Below are 23,117 nucleotides of genomic sequence, written 5' to 3' on the forward strand. Positions count from 1 at the left end.
GACCTATAGCACCCTTCAAACGCATTTGTCTACCAGCTGGACCTGGAGAACTGGGATCGGAGTCAAGTTCCAACTGCAACTTGAAACCTAAATATATCTGGAACCAATAGAGCAACTGAGGTCATTCAAATGGTTCTGGAATTAAGGGCAATGGTTGCAGGTGACACACCATTACCCTAAGTTCTTATGGGAAAAGGATAAAGCTACATGTTCCTCTCTGGTTTGTAATTGGTTGAACAGGGTTCCACAAAGTCACAGATGGCTGGAGAAAGGCTGGGAATAGTGCAGTCTCGCAATACTCAGTTCTGAAATGCACTATGCAACTTCAACGCTACTGACACAAACTTGTTCTTCAGTTTGTCTTTGTGTAAATGGGCTGCAAGGTCGTTGGACTGAGTGGCTTAATTTCTCGAGAATGAGACAATGGCCATGAAGGAAAAAGCCAAAAGGCCTTGCTTTTTGTCCTCCTTGTCAAGAGTCAGCTCATGTCTACGAAAGTTTGTTCAACTCTCATTTCATCCAGCCACAACAGCAAGTCTTCTCCAGATCCTTGGCTTATGCCCCATTCCTGGTTGAAGCAGTGCCATGAAGTCCTATTACTGGTCAACACTTGTCTGTAATGGTCTAACAGAACTTCTCCTGAAAGTCCATACAAAAACATGAACATTTGTAGGGATACTTATAAGTGCAAGCCAATCTAGGGAGGAACGGAGCACTTAGCAAAAAGGGCAAGAGCCCCAAAGTATGTTGTCGCAAACATTTACAGTGAGACAGAGTTAGGTGGGTAGCTAACGGATGAGGTGATAGTTTTCTATTGACAGGTGTCTTGTGTTTCCTTCCTGAATTGAAGGAGGGTTTGATGTCGAAGGAGATATGGTGTTCCAGATCTTTGGTGCATAGACTGAGGAGGTTTTTCTTTTGGTCTTTTTTCCAGCATTTCCTCATTTCTAGTCTGGCGACAATGTGCTAAATACTGGCTGGAGATGACCAGTGTTTAACTCATGGAAAACGAAAGTCCAAGCTATCTTTACATTTTGAAATGCCAGCCAGCCTCTTTGAGTCCACCTCTGAGTTATTTCTGCCTGGGCTATTGCTGGACAGGGAAAGTGGTAGAATCCAAATGGGCCACTGTTAGGTAATACCCAACACCACGCCCAGGGCAAAGGCGAGCATTACAGTTGCTGGGCAGACTTTAGGGACAGGCCGTAAACGGATGTAAAATTCTCTGGACCGCCAGGTATTTATAGAGTTTGTGAGCCATGGCTCCAGGCCTAGCAGCATGGACAAAGACCAACCGAGGAAAAAAAGCTATTCTGTGCAGATTTCACTGTTTACCTAGTAGTACCACCATAAACTTGCACTAAACCAGCGTCATGGTGCTATAGCAACATACATGAAGGCAACAGAAAAGCACTAAAAGAAAAGGACGGTTTGCTGCACTGAAATGGAGCATAGCCAGAAAGATTTTGATTTTTGAAGCAAGTCAATGTCAGTAAATATCAACACCCAGACTTAGGAGTTCTCATGGGAGTGGATCATAAGAGTTTACGAAGGAAGACATAAAGATGGGACCACTTCTGTAAAAAGTGCTGAGCACATTTTTTAATTGAATGCAATCCTTTAAAGACTGTAAATGGAGGGAGTAACAGGCTCCTGACCCACGCTGTAATTTTGTTGTCCACATATAGAAAAAAACCACCATGCTCTGTAATCTCTGCAGCTTCCCCCTGAAGGCTTCAGTGAACTGCAGTTTTGCAGCACTGCCATAGTCTAGCTGCACCAAAACCGTAGCCCCAATGATTGAAACATACTTCTTCTGGGGACTCTGTAGGGTATCTTTGTTTAGCACATGAAGCAGTATGAAGCAACAAGACCAGACTTTCAGTACCTAAAAGTCAAAGTTCACTTCTTCATCAAATTGAAAGCCATATTTTTGGATTTCAAAACAGATGGCTTGACAAAACTTCAGGCCGGAGCCTCTGAAATAAAGAGAAAGAACTCCCTAGATTATCTGAATCTCAGTCTTACTTACATTAAGCCTCATGTATACCTAGTCGTTTTATTATGGGTGGCAATGACCCACTCTACCAGGCTTCCAATGCTATCTGAGAATAGACAGCAGAAAGTCAGCAGGAGTTCAGTGTCATTGGCGTAGGAGAAGGCCTTAAAGCTGGAAGACCGGATCTGCATCCCCAAATACTGAATATTCATGCTAGATGTAACGGGGTAGAGTTTCAACTCCTGTACACACTACCACAGGCAGACTGCTTAGCGGAACGGAGTGGGGGAAGTGACAGTGTCTGGGTCTGGCCATTCAAGAAAGACCTACATGGTCATTCAGGATATTATAACTGACTTGCAAACTGCAGCCAAGTGATGCAAGATAAGGTCACCTTGGTCCCTTGTTGCCTTTAGTTCATCAAGAGTGGCCACCAGCACAGCCCACAAGCTGTGCCCCAATAGGAATCCTACCTGAGAGACACCCGGAGCCCATGCACGATGCAGCTCTATCCAACATGCAAGAAAGCTGCTTGACCAACTGATGTTCAATCATTGGGGCAAAGGCAGGTAGCAAAGTGATTGGCCTTTATCTTTAGGTCACGATGGTCCAACTCAGGTGTTTTAAAAAGCAGGTATGACTATTTCCTTTTAACAGTTCTACGACATCACCCAAGTGAGGTGTTATAAACTCACACTGCTTTACGCTATTCATGTGACTCAGGATCGTTCACAGCCACACAAGACTCATGAAACATGGCACACACATGCAGGACACAGAACACACAATGGGTGGAAGCACAAATCCCAGTTAGGGGGACTGAGGTATCTATCCCCCATGAGTCCCCCTTCAGCTAGAGTGTTTGAAGGGTTGGAAATTAGAAGGGTCAAACGGGAAATTCTTGCTCTGTTGTTCGTGAATTTGGATTACCGGCAGAGGGCCCCTGCTTACACTATTACCTAATAAACCAACTTTGGCGAGAACTACAACTATAAAGAATTTACAGGAACTTAACAGATTTTACCAAGAGTGGCTTGGACGTCTTCTCTTCTAAGTGTACAGGTAAAAAAGCACGTGTCAGTTAACAAATAATCTATCAGTCTTCCAAAAGATTGATTTGAAAGGTCTGTAATCATTCTTGAATATGGGTGGGCGCAGGGTTCCCTCTCTAGGCATCAGAGGCTGGCTCTCTGCTGGAGGACATCAGCAAAAAATTGACCACCTTCAGTGAACTCACAGATTGTCAAGTCCAACTTGGGAAAAACAAAGGACAATTTACCCTGCCATGCAAGAACTTTTGTATCTACACACGCCACCACAAGTAGGCTGCCAACATGCTTGGGCCGCTTGGCACTACAACACACTACAGCTCCTAGCACTAGTCTCTGAGGGAACTGTCACAAGGAATACCACAAGGCTGCCCATAACTGCAGGAGTCCTCTTTACTTCGCTCCACTGAGTGCACACTCATCTTGCTTTCTTTGGCCTCTAACTCTAGCTTAGTTAGTTGAATTAATGTTTTGGGAAGGATGCACATATTATTTCTTTAGTATTTTGTAATATAAGCCTTTGGAGTAATATTTTAGAGGTCATTTAGAATATATGTGTGTTGTGTATACATTGGGTGAGAATTACTGAATTTAAATTTGCAAACTTATTATTTCCCAGATTATTTTGGCACTGTGACGAATCTCTGTATTTTGTAAAATGTGAAGAAAAAGAATGTATAATGGAGGGCTGGTGTCCACACCACTGCATCCATCAGCCACACAGCAATCATACTCCACAGATACGCAAAGAGATGAAAAGCACATCTGACAAATAAAGGGGAGAATGCCACATGGTGGACACCTTTAGCCCTCTAAATTATAATCCAGAATACAATTCTCAAGAGGAGACAAAGAATCTTCAATGCTGGTTTGGGAACGTCAGAATGATCCACCACATTTCATATCATGGGCACCTGCCTTCCCGTGTTTTGGTGTAAAATAATCGCTATTTGGGGTGTATACGTTCGTTAGGGGTGCCCTAAATCAGAAAAATCTAACTTCCTTCAACTTCCAAAATGTGACTGAAAATGTCAACACCTTTGGGGCGTTGCTCATGGTTTTAATACTTCAAATTCACCACAAAAAATGTGAAAGAATTAGAATTTGCTTTCTATTGTCAGCAAAATATTTGCTTCTTGGTAAAAGGCCAGCCTTCCTTCACCAGCATTAAAAGGGAAACCTATATAAATAAAAAAATTGAATTACCAATTCAAATGTTCTTAAAACTAGTTGATATGTATTTGAACGGTTCAACTGGTAATTATAAGTTTATTTTTCCACATTCTTAGTAAACTTTTATAAAGATAAGCCATTGGTATGTTTCTGAAAAGCATCTAAATTTGTTATTCTATTATCTTTTTAAATCAAGAATATTTGCTAAGTATACCCTGGTGTTTAAAAAATATTTTAAAAAGAAAAACACATTCAATTTATGTGGTAGATATTTCCACAAATAGTTTATATTACAAAATGCCACCAATGGATTTGGGAAGAAAATGTTCAAAGCTTCTGCAACTACACAAGATAGCAGTGTTTCAAAGTGAATAACATAATTGTTTTATTTTTCATATGTTTTTTAAAAACATGCCTGCAGGCTCGTTATCAAGGCTTATTCTCTCAATTGTATCTAGTTGGAGATTTCTTTCTAGATGACCAATGAACAGAGCGTTCTTTATCTAGATGGCATCTTACAATAAATGATTAGTGTTTAACAAAATGAGATACCAGCTTCCTAAATACAGATCTTTATATATCCAGAATAACTGATAAACTAGAGATGGGAAAGCGTTTTGAACACAATAAACGTTTCCTATTTAACACCCGATCTCTCGTTTCACTTCAAGTACATAAAGTTCCTTATGGTGAAGTTCAAATGATTTTTTTCAGCGGATCCAATGTATTGGGTTATAACCTTGGTTGTTAAGCACTACCCCTAAGTGCATAGATATTAGGCCAAAATATATTTTAGTGATTTCTTACCACCTCTAAAGTGAATTTACTTTTCAGCCACCTGGCTACTTAGAGTCATAAATGGTAATTTTACTTTAGGAGTTCTAAGGTCATGCATTTTGAGGTCAGCTCTGTGAGGGGGTGCAATATAGCCCCCCATTTGTTGAGTGCTTGGTCTCTCTCTGTCGACTTAACAAGTGAGAAGAAAAAGAGAAAAGTTTTGAGGTTGTACTGATTCATCTGTAATGGTGTGTCCCTGCCAAGGACCTTACCTAGTCTTCCGAAGAGCTCGACTCCCAGTGCAGCGTAGATGAAAAATAGCAGCATGAACAAGAGGCCAAGATTCCCCACCTGTAAGGAAAAGAGAGCTTTAGAAGGAGCAGGAAACAATAAACTATAACTAGAGTGATCTGCTGGGAATGTCCTGATCTGGCACATGGTACCGAAGTCAGAACTGCATAACTGACCTGGGATCTTGAGCACACGTCCTGGTGGGACAGAAAAGGATCCCACTTTAGCTCGGAAGAGTTTGCAACCTGGTCCCTGAATTCCCCATATATGAAGCCTCTGGATATTTTTCATGCTCAGCCTCAGTGCACTTGGCAATCACGAGTGTACGCTGAGAGCTCACTGTGACATGGATCGAGACCCAGAGAAGCCTCTGTGGTCTGAAGGAGCACACCACGTGCACTCCCTTTACTGTGCATGACTACTATCCGTGCATCAGGCTGTGAGGACCGGCATCGGTTGCAGCAACTGATTACATGTACAGGATAGGATGCTATTCCTGTACAGGGAGAGTGCCTACTTGCCTCTCCTGTTGAAAATTGGTTGTCAGTTACCTACAACCATGTCCTTTACTCCATCCGTGTCGGACATAGATGTTGCATGTATGTTTAGCCTATGTATATGTAGTAAGACTAGCATATGTGCTGTGCTTGGACGTTGCAACCCAGGAACCCATTTTGGATCTCTTTATGTCAATGGTATTTAAGATTAAGGTTGGAGGGAGCCAGTCAGCAAGCAATGGGAGCTATAGTGCACCGCCAAAGCATTTTTTACATACTTTGAGGTGGACAAGACTTGCGGGTACGGAGGCTAGGAGGAAACACATGAAGTTTAGGGCAGCCTACGTTCTGCTCCATTCGTCCCCTATAGTGTTACCCAACAGGTTGAAAGGTAGCTGACAGAGGAAGCCTTTCTCTCATCTGTGCCATTGTTTTGCATCTCTTCGACAGAGAGTCCCCAGCTGCACCCCTCCTTCCTCCTGACACTAGAGGGCAAAGACTTTGGTTTCACCAGTTTGGGAGGTATATGTCAAAGTCAGAAACTGCCTGAAAATGGTTAAAGAGTTGGACCTGGGAAATACACGGGTCGGCAAACTTAGGGCTTTGGCAGATGGGATACTCCATCACAACGTGAAGGATATCACGTCTGGTGTAATACAAATGCCATAGGATATAATATAGTTGTTGTATGGTGGATAGGATATACATCATGTTTGTGACAGAGTATCTGTCCGCCAAAGTATAAATCAGGCCCTTAGTGTCTAAGTATAGGGCAGAAGCCCTTATTGTGCCAAGATTTCTCATTGGCCAGTCTTAAGGGTCCCATACCAGTGGAGACTGAGAAAAAAAATGAACTGTAGGGAAGAAATGGCTCACCGCCAACTCACATTGACAGGTTCAGGATAGGAACCTGTGGGTTCTGCAAAGTATAAATCAGGCCCTTAGTGTTTAAGTATTGGGCAGAAGCCCTTATTGTGCCAAGATTTTTCATTGGCCAGTCTTAAGGGTCCCATACCAGTGGAGACTGAGAAAAAAATTAACTGTAGGGAAGGAATGGCTGACTGCCAACTCACATTGCCAGATTCAGGATAGGAACCTGGGGGTTCTGCAATGTACCAGGAAGACCTGCCCTGAAACGACCTTGAAGGAAGGTTCCCACTGATGTCTAAGGAAGAGTGCTAGAGGTACCTTGCACATAGAAAAGGATGCCAAATAGAGGGTTGTTAGAATCAGTGCTGGCAAGTGGGCACTTGGAGCATCTCCACTGACCGGGAGCAGACAGCGGCTGCGGAGGTCCCCTTGAACTATGGAGGACAGACCAAACCAAAGTCCTGGATGTGTTGGTACTGATAACAATTGAAACTATAGTGGGTGGTTGTCTCGCAAGGCCAGTGAGCTCTTCTGAAGGCTTGGAGCTACAAAAGGAATGCAAGAGTATTTATGAGTAACTTTTACCTCTGACATGATCACTGCTGTAGGTCGGCTCTTCCTTTTGTGTGAGTGACTGCCTGTAATTCAGGGTCGAGGAAGATCCACTCAACTTCTACCCATCACTGGTGGAAGGAAGAAGAGAATAGTCTTCCCTTACCTGTGCTTGCACAGTTCTGACTGGAGGTGCGCGTCTGTGCGCTGTAGCGGAGGCCGAAGGCACCAACAGTGTCTACCGAGCCGGGGTAAAGTTATCATGGCCTCTCCCTGTGGTTCGTGCATGGATACTGACCAACGGGAGCCGTGCAGCCCTCGCTCCCTTCTGGCAGAACAGACCTCACCTGCCTGGGATCCCTTAAAGGTATGTTCCAAGATTAATGTGTTGCGGGGCGGAGGGGGTACAATAGACTGTGGGATATTTAGATTTTATCAATATCTAGTCCATAGTCATCTTGTGGGGGGATGAACGTGAAACCAGCAGGGTATAAAGAAATTCCAGTAAACCTGTCCCCTGGGAGCAATTTGTCCTATCCTGCACTGACTACATCAGTACTATAATTCACTACCCTAAAGGGGTGGACTTGTAGCTCAGTTTTGGATTCAATGGTAAGATAAAGACCTAGTTCAGTGGTAAAAAACCTGGCTCAGAATCGATGATTTCCCTGAGACTCCTAAAAATAGCTCTCACGTGTCCTGGTCGAGTTCTCTTTAAAGAAACCTTTAGCAACAACTCGGTGCCATCCTCAGTATATTTCCTTATTCAATTCTTTAAAATACATGTTTCACTGACGTGGTGTGATCTTGCGCACATTTCTTGCACTGGCTGCTTCAGGCAGAGTGCCATTACTAACTTCCTATTATGTGCATGGAACGTCCTCATCTGGGTCTGATACTTACGATGGTACTATGTCACTAACCTGGGCTGATATCGTGTGTTCGTGCTGACCCTGCTAATCATGTGTCATGTGTGATCTCAATCGCCTGTCATCCTCTAATTCCTTTGTGGGTTCTTGTGCGCATCTATGGTACTGGGTCCTTTATAGTGAACGTCACCGCTGTTCGTGTGATCTTGAGCACGAGCTGCTACAGAGAGAGCTTTAATAATAAACAAATGTGATCCTGGTACCCAGACCCTGTCCATCATCCCACTACAGGTCCTGGAAGGCGGTCTCCCAGCTGCCAGTCCTCCGTCTGCCCCTGCGGCTGACAGGGGGCGTGGATCCCAGATCTATGCTGTCCATTATTTTAATCATCGCCACGCTAACAGTGATCTCCCGAGACAGCGGGGGTGGGGGGCGACGGGGAGTACGCCTCTCACGTGGAGGCTGCGGCAGCATCATTCGGCCCTCGAGAGGCCTGTCACTCATTCTTCAAAAATAGCTATGTCGAGGGCCCTGGAAATCCCTCAATTAGAAGGAATCCAGGTGACACGACTCCCACGGGCCCAGAAGTGGGGGAGGGGGTCTGCCAGAGGCACGTGCAGAGAGAAGGGATTACAGGCCCATCAGAGGGAGAGAGAGAACGCTGGGTAAGGGCACGTGGAGAGGCTTTGGTTGGCTGAACACAAGAGAGATGGAGGGCCCTGGATATGTTGAGAAACAAGAGGGACAAACTGGAGGAAGGAGGGGAGAGAGGTGCAACTAGGTCACAAGTCCTAAAAATAGAAGTGGGGGGTATAACCAAGTAAGGCAGTATACACATGACATCACGGTATCACAGCAAGTGACATCACAATCCAAGAACTCACAGGAACTGACATCAGAAGAAGTATAAAACAAAAAGGGATGATGAACAGAGTGCTGAACAATGCAAACACTCACCCCCAGTCACAGATCTAGACTCAATCCATCATTCCTTTGCTCACCATGCCACCCCAGTTTGGACCATCCATATGCAAATCAGTCTTGCTCCTCATGGGAACAGTCGAGCCTGAACTGCAGCATCCTGGGACCAGTTTCAGGGTATCACCCTTCATCAGCCAGGCTAGCTTGACTCCAGTGGCACAGTGAGCAAGGGACCCACGTCTGGGCATACCCTTCCCACCTAGGGCAACTTTAGCAACACAAAAGGATGATGCACAGAGTGCTGAACAATGCAAACACTCACCCCCAGTCACAGATCTGGGTTTAATCCAGCGTTCTTTTGCTCACCGTGCCACCCCAGTTTGGACCCAGCCATATGCAAATCAGTCTTGACCCTGTTCCACATGGGAACAGTCCAGCCCGAACTGCCAAGCCAGGTCCTCCCTGGACCGGAAACAAGTATCCTGGAGCCGGTTTCAGGGTATCACCCTTCATCAGCTGATGGATTAAACCCAGATCTTTGTGACTGAGGGTGAATGTTTGATTTGCTCTGCATTCCGTCCATCATCTGTTGTTTTGCATCAGAAGAAGTGACATCACATCTTAACACTTCACAAATGATTTGCAGGACTATCATGGGTACATTTGAGCAAATTTTGAGATTCAACAAATTAGATTTTCCATCTGGATTGTGCCAAAAAAGTGACACAACCCTGACGCAAAACGAGGACCTCAATTTATATACTTATCTTTTAAAAACTCTGACACAAAGAGGATGGCAACAAGGAGAAACATAGCACTAAATCTATTCTGCAAAATTGGTTGCAAAGTCTAACTTTTTAAAATATTTCATGGAGTAAGGTACCTGCTGCACAGATATTTGTGTGCCCAGTAAATCCCAGGTAACAATAACAATAATAATAGTAAGATAACTTTGGAGGGTAACGCATTTGCTGGAGAGACGTGTTTTGAACCAAACTAGCGTAGAGGGTTAATGTGTCTCCTGAAAAGCACATCATGCAGTTGACAGAATTTTATTTTATGGAGCTAGGTAAGTGAGTTACTGCATTTAACACAGAGAGCCTTTTGTAACTAGCAGTTCATAAATTATCATCCTTCTAATACAGCACAGTAAGCTATAAAGGACATGTGACCCCCTACACCTTGTAACCCTCACTGTCCTATGTAACACATTTTGTACATTGATTTACACATTTATAGGATTATCAATGCATTTTATGTACTTGTGATGTAAAGCGCGTTGAAATCCTGCATTTGGGTGAGTAGTGCTGTAAAAGAAATAAAACAAAATAGTGGTATTTCCCTTCCTTTGCATTTGCATCTGGTTGGGAGGCTCAGATAGCTCCCAGTCAAGATAGTGAAACAAAAGGAGGCCTAATGGCCCCTTAAATTCGGCCTTTGTTAGGGGCACAGCAGGAGTCTGAAATATGAAAGCCCCCTCGCCACCTGCATGTTGCTGCTCAAAAAGAAGGCAGACAAGGTGCAGGCGCTGTTGAATGTGTCCCGGTGTCTGAAAATTAGCACACCGGGACAAGTTCAGCATATTGCAGTGGGGCCCACTTCTTGCAGGGTGTACGACGTCCACCCTGTGAAAATAGTGGGCAGATGCAGCGTACTGGCATGTACCCCTAACTTGTGACCTGGGTGCAACATGAATTCGACGAGGGAGAGGCCGGAGATGAAAGATGGACTGGGACAGAGAGAAAGATAAGGGAGTGAGAAAAGGAACAAGAAGAAGGGTGGGAAAAGGGTGAGCAGAAAAAGTAGGCAGATGAGAAGGGCGACAGAGGACAGAGATAGTAAGAGAGCTAGGGCAAGGAGTAGGAAAGAGGGAGATGGATGTTGAAGATGAGATGGAGAAAACAAATGGAACTGGAATGGGAGATGAAAGATTTGGAGGGGAAGATGGAATAGTAAGAGAGAAGATTGGAAGGAGGAAAATACTGGAAGAAAAGAAAAAAAGAAAATGTAGAGGGTGGAAATAGAGGAAGATAGGGAAAGAAGACAGGAAGAAACCTGGAAAAAAAGAGATAGAGGGAAGAGTTAAAGAGAAAGGAGGAGGCGGAAAGGAGAAAGGGAGGTGGGGATAGAGAAAGAAAGAACAAGGGAGCGAGTGCAACAGAGAGCAAGAGGCACTATGCAGGCGAGGTAGAATAGGGAGATAGATAGCAAATGAGAGAGATAGGTAAGATAGGTAATATGATATGAGAATGTATATATAACGTACTATGCCTGATGAAGCACTGAAGCGCTTTGCATTGTTGGTGGCAACTTACACCTTGGTAAAAGTTAGTGATTTAGTCAAATATAAAAGATACAGTTAGTTGTGTTGTTTGCATTCGGTGTCATGTATTTTAATGAACATCCCATGCGATTAGAGGGGGACAGAGGCATACTCAAATAGGAGTGTATTTACTTACCATTTATATTTACCATTGCACCTAGGTGTAACTCTACATTTCTTTGATATTCACTATTTCCTGGTGTAGGAAGGTGGCCTGGTGTGTTTGCACCTTATACCAGGTCCAAGCAATCCTTATTAGTTAGTGAACAGTGTCTAGGAAACCAGGGCTCTTTGGTGGTAGCTGTGGTGAGCAGCCAAGACTTGTCTAGGAGGAGGGTAAGCACTTGGAATACCACAGTAGTCACGCAGTAACTTATCTCACATGAAAGGAACCACACAGTGTTGCAAAAATCTTTGGCTTGCACACTGATTCGTGAGACCCACCCGCAAGGGATTCCCTAAATAGCTCTAACAGGGGGCTTGGTCACTCTGCAGGGTGACCAAGCACTAACAGTCCTGGTGGAGTCTGCATGCTGAATCTGGAGACCCACCAGCAAAGGAGTCCCTAAATAGCCATAACATGGGGCTTGGTCACTCTACAGGGTGACCACCTATCAGAGGGGGGTCACTGACGTCAGTCACCTGTCCTGACCTACCAGATGCTCCCAGGGACCTCTGCCCATCTTGTTTTCAAGATGGCAGAATCAAGTGGCCACCTGGGCTCTAGGCACCACCCTTGGGAAGTGATGGTCACAGGAGTGGTCACTCCCCTTTCCTTGTGTGGTTTCGCGCCAGAGCAGGGCTGGTGCAAACTGGATTATGCAAGAAGGGCACCAAATGTGCCCTTCAAAGCAAGCTGGTGGTATGGGGAGGCTACCCCTCCCCAGGCCAGTAGCACCTATTTCCAAGGAAGAGGGTGGTGTATCCCGTCTCCCACAGGAACTGCTTTGTTCTGCCTTCCCCTGCTTGAGCTGGTCAAGCAGCAGGAGTGCAGAATCCTGTCTGAGAGACTGCAGCTGTGTGGGCTGCTCGCAAGCCCTGGAAGACTGGTAGGTGGTAGCAGGGCTTAATTTGTAAATAAAAACGTGCCAGTGCCCAAAGCCTTTCTCTTAAACAAACAGCTGCTGCAATTAAATGTGAGAACACAGAATACTGAGGCGGCATAATCCTGAAGCCATCTCAGGCCTCTTCAATCCATATAGAGCCACTCCTTGCTCTACAGCTCACTCTAGCACCTTTCTGCTTTCTCCCATTGTGACACTTTTTTGTTTTTCCCTTCTTTCGTCCTTCCCATGTGTCTTTTGCTCGCAGCAAATGCTTGAGGCAGAAGAATGAGCCCCTGCCCTCAAAAATTAGTGCTGGTGCTCCGCACCCAAAACAACAAGCACAAATTAAGCACTGGGTGGTATGAGCAATGCTGGGGGGCCCTCTAAGGTGCCCCCAGTGTGCATGGAATCATGACACCAATACTGGCATTAATATCGGGGTATGATTCTGACATGTTTGATACCAAACAGCCTAAGTACTGTGGCCAGTATACTGGTAAAATGGCTTCCCCAAACGTACAAAGTCCAGTTCATTGGAACTGGGGTTTGTAGGGGCACCTCTGCTCATGCAGGGGTGCTGTCACACACATTAACATGCCCCCAGCCCTTTGGGCTGAAAGGACCTATCATAGGGGTGACTTACAGTGACCTGGTGTAGTGACTACTAGTGAAAGGGTGCATGCACCTTTTCACACAGGCTGCCATGGCAGGCCTACAGACACAGTTTGCATGAGCTCCCATGGGTGGCATAATACATGCTGCAGCCCATGGGGGGGCCCTGGTGTTCCAATGCCCTGGGTACCTAAATACCATACACTGGGGACTTACAGGGGTACACCAGTATGCCAATTGTGGGGTGTAAAGGGTACCAAAGTAACCAAAGTTAGAGGAGAGAGCACAATCACTGGGATCCTGGTTAGCAGGATCCCAGTGAAAGCAGTCTAAGCACACAGATAACAGGCAAAAAGTGGGGATAATAATGCCAAAGATAGTGAACTTCCTACACTGGGAAAAGATTAATTCCTGGGTGTAGACTTACATGTCTCTACACCTTCAAATGAGAGGGTGGAACTTCCTACAGCAGGATTTACAATTGTAAAGTTATGACTAGGAAATTAGCACATGTAGGTGGAGATATCCACCATTGTAGCAGAGATCTTCCTATGGAAAAGTAGAGGGAACATTGTTAAAGTTTTTTTTAAAGAAACATAAATCCACATTTTAATGTAAAATATAAATGTACATTAATAAAAAAAAAAAAACTAAAACTAATAAATTAAAAGGTTACAGCACATTAACTCATCAAATGTGTAGTAAATACTTTCCCTAAATATATTAATCTAATTTATAAAGAAGAATTAAAAAACAAATCCAACCCTTAATCATAAGTATAAAAGTTGATTTTTTTCATTGAGTTGATTATTTACTCTTAAAATAATAAAATAATTATGTTTTAACATTTATGTGTGTGTGTGTGTATATATCTAGATTTAAATATATATATATATATATATATATATGATACACACAACTTTATATACTTTCGAAATATATATGTGTGTATATATTAGTCTGGCTGCAATAGTAATAGAGTAGTTATTGTTAGGTTAGAGTTTCCATAGGTAAAGCATTTTTTATACTCTGAATAACTTTGGCACCGTTCGATGAATCTGCACGAAACATTAAAAAAACAGTTCATCCACTTTGGCTTCTATAGGGAAAGTTTTGTGCTTATCTGGCAAGCAGAGTTCCAGAAAAAGGGGTGTCCCAAACATTAACTTCCCATTTTTATTCCAATAAGGAGGTTTTGTTCCCAATACAGAAAACAAGGCTGAACAGAATTACAAAACTTTGCACAAAGACAGAACTTTACTCAGAAAGCGTGCTTTTATATATGGTATAAATCTGTTGAGTAGGTTTAAAGAAATTGGCCTTTAGAAAGGTGCTTAGGCTGGTCCTGAAGGAGTTAATTTCCTGGAAAAGTTATTGCGATACTGTTCTTTAGTGTTCAGATATGTTCTTTTTGGCCAATTCAAAGTGGACTAGTCAATACTGATTGGCTGGCCACTACATGAACAATATGTAGTGGCAGCCATTTTAGGACTCAGGGACATGGTCCCTGCAACCTGAAAATTCATTAGACAAACATAAGGGAACAGGGTGAGCAAACTATGACCGGCTGGGGTCAACGTGGACAAAATGTTGTAGCATCCATTAGATGACTAGGGCATATGGGCCCCATTGAAACACACTGTAGTGAATGCCAGGGTTTGAAGATCCCAAAAATAAGCCACGGTTTAGTCACAATGTAAATCATTTGTTGATGGTGTTACACTCATTTTAGTAATTCTGGTGCGTCCTCAGGTGATTTTACCCTGTGAAAAATGATGGCCCTCTCTTTGGATTTGATGAATCTTGTTTGAAGGAAAACTGTTTTCTCTCATAATTTTCTTATAGATCCTCTCCTGAGATGTTAATGCAAATATGAAATCAGCAGGATAAAAATGTGCGGGAGGTATTTTTTATTTTATTTGAGGCAACATATATTTTTAAAGGAGCTAAAAATAGTTCAAGAGAGATGCCTGCATATGTACAGCACCCCATTTCCACATCTGTTTACTCACCTTAACCATTTTCTCTGACGCCTAACAGCACCCTAATTTTTTAAATAGTATACATTTGTATACATAGTTAAGCTAGGCGCTAAGCCCATAACTTATTGTAACAAATCCACCTTTTCTGTGTGGGCACTCCATATTTTTTGTTTTTTTGCTAGACCCTATATTTTGCTGGTTTTAGAACTCTTTTAACCAGCGGTAAAGTGCCTGTGCTCTCCCTTTAAGCATGGTTGAATTGCTTTATTCATAATTAGTGTATTGAACTTACCTATAAGTCCCTAGTATATGGTACAAGATATATCCAGTGCCTGAAAGTTAAATGTTACTAGTGGACTGCAGCACCTATTGTGCTATCCACTACAGTGGTAGTGAAAACATGGTTTCGGGCCTACCCTTTGTAGCCTGACTGTAGCAGTGTAAAAACTGCAACTTGACCTGTCAAAGTAAGTCCTTTTTTTCCAGGTAACCCCCACCCTTCTAAATATTAATAAGTCACCCCTATGTAGGTCTCCTTGAAGTCCCCAAGGTAGGGTGTATGTATTTAATAGTAAGACATGTACAAATGTAAGATTAACATGTCCTTACATTGACTAGCACCCGAAACCTATTTTCACTGTAGCAGGACTCGTGCTATGTAGAATACCAAGGTACAGATTAAAATCCTAATACTGTATCTCAGGAATGACCCTAGCTATAAAAATAAACAATTAATTTTAATACTTAACATCCAATTCAATTGTGAAATCAGATTTTTAATATATATTTATGAAAAGTAACTTTGGAAAGTTATCTTTACCCTCCCTGACATTACTGGACCCTAATGTGAAGATGATCTGCAACTTGTCCCAGTCAGTGATAAGAATCTGAAAAGGTGTGAATGAGGTGGGAAATTCCTCCCAGGAGCTACACAATAGGTCACTCTGATTGACAGGTTGACCTGAATGGGGAGGGATGACTACTTTGAGCCCTTAGAAGGATGGGAGTTGTGAGCATTCTTCTTGACATTCCAGAGTCAAATTCTGCTGAAGTGTCAAATCCTGCTTGACAGGACTGAGGTGTTTACATATGACACTTAGGGCACACTTGAAGGGAAGGAAACAGGGTGCTAAGACAATTCTTGTGTATCCACTGTCTGGTTTCTGAACAACCCTGCTTTTTTCCTACCAGACCCATGTCTCTGGGTTCATTGTGTGTACAGTGGCTACTTTAAACCAGAGTTCAATGTTAGATGGGGAGCACTCTATGATTACCATAGTACACTCCTCACACACAGCCCAGCCCTAACAGTCCAGAGTTTAGTGTGGCCAAAGAATTTCGCCATCCTAAAATGCAGAAGGTGGGTAGGTTGGGCCCAGGAATCATTCGCACCCACTAGATTATGCCAAGCATAAATGTGGCATCTCCAGGCACCCACTTGAGAACACTTCCTGGATCTGTGGAAGATCAGAAGAGTAGTGGACCTGATATCTATAACCTAAAAGCAGCCCTGAAGGACAGGACCTGCTCCCTCTGGGACCCAGGACAAAAACGTGACTTTAAGATTTAAAAGGCTGACCTTTAGTCTAAGCTACAGGACTACAACAAGCTACAAAAGGCCTTATCTTGGAGGTACCCAGCTGACCAGTGGTAATTGGACCAGGAACAGACAATTATGTTGGCCTGGAGATCTTTAGAAGTGTACTGCTTTGGTAGATTTGGACTTTCAGGACTAAAGTCAAAAGTTAAAATCTGTAACTCAGACAAACCTAGTTGGTGTTTCCAACCTGTGCTCCAACAAGGTCAGCATCAAAGTGTGCTTAGGTCATGGTCTACAGCAATCTACAAGAGGCCTTGTGCCCAGCTGACCAGTGGCAACTGGACATGGACCGGACCATGCTGTTGGGCCTAGAAAGCTTTAGAAGTGTACTCTTGTGGTAGATTTGGACTTTCAGGACTAAAGTCAGAAGGTAAAATCTATGACCTAGTTGCTGTATTCGATCTGTGCTCTATCACGGTCAGCATAAAATTGAGCTTGGGTCAGGGTATACAGCAATCAATGATTATCATTGGCACTTGGTGCATCTTGGCACTATTCCTTCTTAAAATATATCATCTCAGGCTTCCATTATTGGATTTTTGTTACTTTAGTGCCTTTTTGTTTATTTAAGTTTACTTTATTTTACTTTATTTTTCTCATTTTATTGTTTTGCATTTCATTTGAATATTGATTACAGTTTTGTTACTCCATAATATTACATAACAAATTTTTTACACATTGCCCTAAGTTAACCCTGTCTGTTTTATGCTACAGCACCCAGGGAATGGAGCTCAGGTTAATTTAGTGACTTTGAGGGATTATCCTGACAAGGTCCAGGCCTTACACTCACACCTCCATGGCCACCTAACACCCTACTTTCTCAGCTTTCACAGCCGTTCATAGCAAAGGCTGACCAAATGGTCTGTTGTTCAGTGATGTTCAGCAGCCAGCTATTCACAAGTGATCTACACCCACTGCACCTTTCTTTAGGGTGAAAACAAGTAGAAAGACAATGACACCCATCAAAAGGGCTTCACTTCTAAAATATCCAATTTCTTTTGCATCTTTTGAAAGCTTGCTGACAACCTTATAAGAGTTCAACCACTAATTTAGGTTGCTGTATTACTCTTCATTCCTAAAGCCTATAGTCAGAATTATTGGTTGATCGTATTAGTAATTTTAAGAATGTTGTTATTTAAATATAATCAGTGATGCCCTGAATGAAGTCACTTTACATGTCATAATTAATGTGAGGTCAAAAGCAGTGTATGATGGGAGCATAATTTATAGTTCAGTAAACTATAACTGTTTTCAATTGCCTTTGGTCTTTTAATGTTAGCTCATTCTAACACCACATTCTAATGTCACTTTAACCATTGATTTTTTCAGTAAATTGGTAACTCTGTTAGAGGGACCTATTTTGCCATCCTGTGGTCTGGTGACATCATTAGAAATGAGACTGAAGGGTAAGTATAAATGTCACATGAACCACAAGACGGCAAATATGACCACAGTACACATTTCTCATTGTGTATATAGATTTGGAGCATTTGAGCATCATCACCAATTTCATTTTTGGGGTATCTGAGAGTGCAGACATATCTGTCTGTAACGCTACTTAGTACTATTTTAAGTACTGCAAAATGCAGATGGAGAAAAGGCCCCAGAGTTTGTACCTTACATATTTAGATGCTGGTTTACAAGAATTTAAGCTAATAGGGCAAGTCAGACTATTAGTAATATAGTCATACACATCAATACTACTGGTGGTATTCTGGCTGTGATTTAGTTATTGTGCCATTCATGCACAATGATCAAGTTATTGGTTATCTAGTTGTCATGCGATTAAGCAATGATCATCAAACTGACATTGAGCAATAGATTGCCTATGTAGGGGGTCATTAGAACAGTGCCATTTATTCAGTGAGTGTGTTTTGTTAAATCTATGTTTGAGATTATTATTCAAAATGAAAGCTAGAACTGCTGAGTTAAGGACAGTGTTCATGCCTAGTCTAATGTGTTAAGACATTGTATATGTCAAGCAAGTTATAACTTATAGAATAGTGCAATAATTATTCACCATTCCTCAGGTGATCGTAATGAAAATTGCTATTTATTTGAATTAAGCAATAGTATGCTACAGCCCATACTGGTGGCATTTGAAAATTCCTCAGATGATTGTAATTTAGATTTTTTTATTTTAGTTATGCAGTACTATGGCCTAGCCCACATTCTTTTGGTAATTTTGGTGTCATTTATTTGTATCTATTGTAGCGGACTAAAACTATTCTCATTCTTTATGCAGTACATTGCAGTAGAAAGATATAGGACTCGTGGTCACTTCCATCTTGACTACTAGATGTGTTGGCATTTCAGCTGAGTTGTGAGTGCCGATTTTTCTTTTATCGAGTAGGATTCTGCTGGGAGGTAGCAGAGTGACGATGACTCATCGGCTTTGGTAGATACAGTTAGAAGAAAGCCAAGTCTCTACTATCCTCTGAATTCCAAGTGATTCTGATTCTTGGTTCTGATTCTCTTTGCTTGTAGTGAGGTTTGGGTGGTAAAGGAGGTGCCAGCAATGGTTTTCTTTTTGTAGGGTAGCATGAGTAGTGGAGGTGCTAATCTAGAGCCCTGTGTTTTTAAAAATATGTCAAGTTTTACTTGGAGGAAAACTAGTGCCTTTCCATTTATTGCCTTCTCTATGATGCAGAGTATAATGAAAGTAGATATTCTTGCAACAGCGAGCCAATGAAGTCCCTACAAGGGAGATATGGTTCGTTGGGTTTTTATGTGGAGTTTGTATTACTGTGCGATTCTGAATAATATAGAAATGTATCATGGTAGATCTGGTACTCCATAGCATAAAATGTTGGCATAATCCAGTTGCGATATGACAATGAAAGCACTTGCCTGGATCGTCTGTTGAAATCCTAGATGAAGGGCCTTGGATTCGCAAAGTATTAAATAAAGATTTCTTTCACCTGTATAACTTTAATTATAGTACTGGATTCATGGCAATTCCTAAGTTTCTTACTTCATTACTTTGCTGCTGCACCCGCCGCAGCGCCACAATACCGTCGGCTCAATTACAAGCCGGCTGCAATGTTAAGGCCCTGCGGTGAACTCCAAATAGGGCCGGCGGTGTTTGGACTGCACAGGCGGTCTCTCGGCTGCTTGAGTGTGGCGTGCGACAGTCGCCGCCCGCCAAACTCATAATGAGGTCCATAATGTACTGTTAAATGAACAGTTAAGGTTAGACTAAAGTGTCCATGTAGAATTGACTTTTTGATTTCCCACTATTTTTTTTAAAGTCTTGACCAGTCGTCTTTAAAATGATCACCAAATTACTGTACCCAATGTGATATGGTCTTAGTAACTAAGGTGGTGACTGGTATGATTTTTGCCCTTTAAACAAAAGAAGATCATTTTGAGGAATTTGTGATGTCCTTTGTCTTGGTGGTGAGCCGAATGGAAAGGACACAGAACCTTTCTTTTTGGAGTTCTAGTATTAAAAGTTATCTAAGAAACAATGGTTGCAGCAATTTATTAGTACAATAGGGATACATGAGTACTTATAAAAACATAGAAACACAACAAAGCTTAGGAAAGGAGTTCTAAGTATAGAAAAAAGGATATACACAATCCATATTTTGAATGGTTGAGTGGTGTAGTAGATCTTTCCTCACAGTTTCTCCAAATATTTTTGATGCAATTTTCATTGAAGTCTGTTGGTCACAAGAGAACACTATGACAAGCACAGATAATCTCCCTCATTCAATGGTGTCTCTACCTATTGGATCCTTTCTTGGGGATCGCTGCAGGAAGGCAATCCCCAAGCAGAGATCTATACACCAGCGATGAGTTTTAAGAGGCAGGAGCACCTCCCACGCAGTGATCTAGTGCCCCCCTGTCTCTGGGCACAACAGTCTTTCTGTCCCACCTGGGGGAAGAAAGGAGGTCTTTATCTCAAATCTACCACTCCCCCCAGGCCCCAGGCCCATGGCAGAACACCCAGTAAAACCCCAGAAGTTTCTGTTTTACAGAAAGGACATAGGTGGGGGAAGCCCACCCTGGCATAGTTCATATCCTCTACCCAAAGGCAACAGTACAATCTTTCTGCCCCCCACCTAACCCTGGGAGGCAGATTTAGGTATTTGCCCCCTATGTGCCTCCAGCAGGGTGGTATATAAAACCCACAAGACACTATATTTTTATTTTGTAAAAAGGGATGAGCATGGCTCACCCTAGCATAGAATCATGCCCCCCCCAAAGTGAACAATACAGTCTTTCCCCTCCCCCTGGATAGCAGACTGGGAGGATTGCTTCCATCTGCTTCCTGGCAGACTTCGAGACATGACGGATTTTACAGAGGTGGTAAAAAAGGGATGGGTGTGTTTCACCCTGACACTGGGTTAAAACCCACCCAAAAAGGGTCAACAAAGGTTCTCTGCCCCCATGGGGGCAGATAAAGGGTTTTGGCCAAATTTGTCACTCAAGAGGGAAGAAAGCCCACTAGACACCATGGATTTCGATATAGTGCCAAAGAAAGAAAGATGAGGGTGGCCAACCCTGGCATTGAGCCTTATCCCTCACCCAAGAAAGGGCAATGGTCTGTCACCCTCCTGTTGGAAGATAAGAGGTTTATCTTGATTACCCCCTTTGGAGTTAGAAAAGTCTAATAGACACGAGGGATTTTACTTTTGGGCAAAATAAAGGTGAGCACACATCCCACCCTGGCATCGGGCCATACACAAAAAACGAGCAAACCAGTATTTGTGCCGCCCAGGGGCAGTGAGTGGGTTGGCCCCAGTGTGCCGCAGAGAGGGCAGAAATCCCACCGGAAACCAGGGATTTCTACATGGCGCCAAAACAAATAAAAGTATGGGGCGGCTTACCATTGTATCGAACCATACCCCCACCACAGAAGGGGCAATTCCGTTTTTCTCCCCTTCTGAGCACAAAGCGGGTTTCCCCAATTTGCCCTGTGTGGGGTAAGGGGCAAAAAGCCAAGTGGATGCCACGAGTAATTTTTATAAATAATTGGGTGGATAGAGGCCCATCCTGACATCAGGCCCCATCACCCCTAAAGCCTCAACAGTCTTTCCGCTTCTGTAGTGACAAAAGCCTATGGCAAGAAGGAGGACATTTAAATTCTTCTAGGTGTTTTTACATATGGGCAAACAGAGTGGGGCTAAATCCCAATATCGCCCCACTTGCCATGCTCAATAAATGCACTTTGGGGGCTTAGTTTGGTCGCCACCTGTGGAATCCCACCAAACCCAGAAACTTCCAAACGCTAGATAAACAGGGGAGTCCAGGGCAGTGTTCCTCATGTGGATCCCATGATATTTTCTTATACACAATGCTCTGCAAAAGTCAAACTTTGCCTAAAAACAGACATTTCTTTGATGCACACTTCCAGAATCTGCAGGGATTCACAAAATTCCTTCCACACACATTTCCCACACTTCCCCTGATAAAACACTACTTCACCTGTGTGGCTGGGTCAGGTGCCCGCAACAGAAATCGATCAAACCAGGGTCAACAGGAGTCCCCATATGGGGGAACAAGTAGGTAAGCATTTTTATTAGGATAAGTGGGGGAACACTTTGTGGTAGAAATTGTATGGTTTCACTGGGCTCCAGTAATTTATGTCAGAAATGTAAGAAAAATGGAAAGGAAGATTGGAGAGGTATGAAATTAAGAGAGAGTGGGAGGAGTAAGAGAACAAGAGAAAAAATGGCTAAGGGTTGATAGAAAAAAAGGGATAGTGTCACTTTTAGTAGTGTGTCATGTTATTCCATGACATTTTGTGAAACAGATATCTGATTTCCAAATTCAGGACCCAAAACAGTGCAGAGGTGAGGGCATCCTGAGGTGCAGCTAGAAAATGTGAATTACTCAGGATCTCACAGTTGCATTGGAAGGATTAGGACCACAATTGACATGTAAAACGTGAAACCATCCAAATAGTCACCTGGGGGCTCAATGGCCTATCTTCAACCATGGCAACACAAGTCTTACCTGTGGCAGTGCCTGTACCACAGTGTCCAAAAGGGCTCTCATCCCTGTTGCCATCTTTAAAAGCTTCAACACTGAGGGAAGAATAAAGAAAAAGTGTTACATATTGTGAGAGTCTGCAAGTGCCGTAAATGTTGACACCTCCCGGGGTCATAGGTAAGTGTAGTGAGGTGTGGTCTAGAGTAATCAGAGAGGAATGATTGTTGCAGTTGGTGGTGCCCAGAGGGATGTCAACAGTCTCTGGAGGGAGTGAGATGACAAAGCACGTGTAGCAATGTCTCCCAGTGTCCAGTCAGAAAATAGCACTAACCATGATCCTAGAGGGGACAGACACCAGTGCTGCAGTATCATAGAATGGACACACACACACACACATAGACACACGCACACACACAGAGCCACCAGTGCAGCAGTGACACTCTGCAGAGCAGCCAGCAAGACTATGGCACTGGCTGACACCTGTGACAAATTTGCGGCATTGCTAAGTTCCTGGAAGAAAGCTGGAGCCTGCCTTTTAATATGGGATCTTGATGGCACCTGTCTCTGCATATAAAGACAGGAATGGAAAGAAGTAGCCAAACGAAAAGAAAATCAC

The 23,117-nt window shown here is 43.1% G+C and overlaps 1 protein-coding gene across 1 annotated transcript in view; it reads right to left on the bottom strand.

Moving 5' to 3' along the window:
* The window catches only part of CACNA1I (calcium voltage-gated channel subunit alpha1 I), an 842,691-nt gene that overhangs the window by 42,644 nt on the left and 776,930 nt on the right, over positions 1–23,117 (bottom strand). The window contains exons 29-30 of the mRNA XM_069231287.1: positions 22,526–22,596; positions 5,271–5,349 (exon numbers count right to left, since the gene is read on the bottom strand). Coding sequence (XP_069087388.1) covers positions 5,271–5,349; positions 22,526–22,596 — 150 coding nt within the window. The remainder of the gene's footprint in view (positions 1–5,270; positions 5,350–22,525; positions 22,597–23,117) is intronic.

The sequence above is a fragment of the Pleurodeles waltl genome, chromosome 4_2, assembly GCF_031143425.1.
Source record: "Pleurodeles waltl isolate 20211129_DDA chromosome 4_2, aPleWal1.hap1.20221129, whole genome shotgun sequence".
In the NCBI taxonomy this organism is placed as follows: Eukaryota; Metazoa; Chordata; class Amphibia; order Caudata; family Salamandridae; genus Pleurodeles; species Pleurodeles waltl.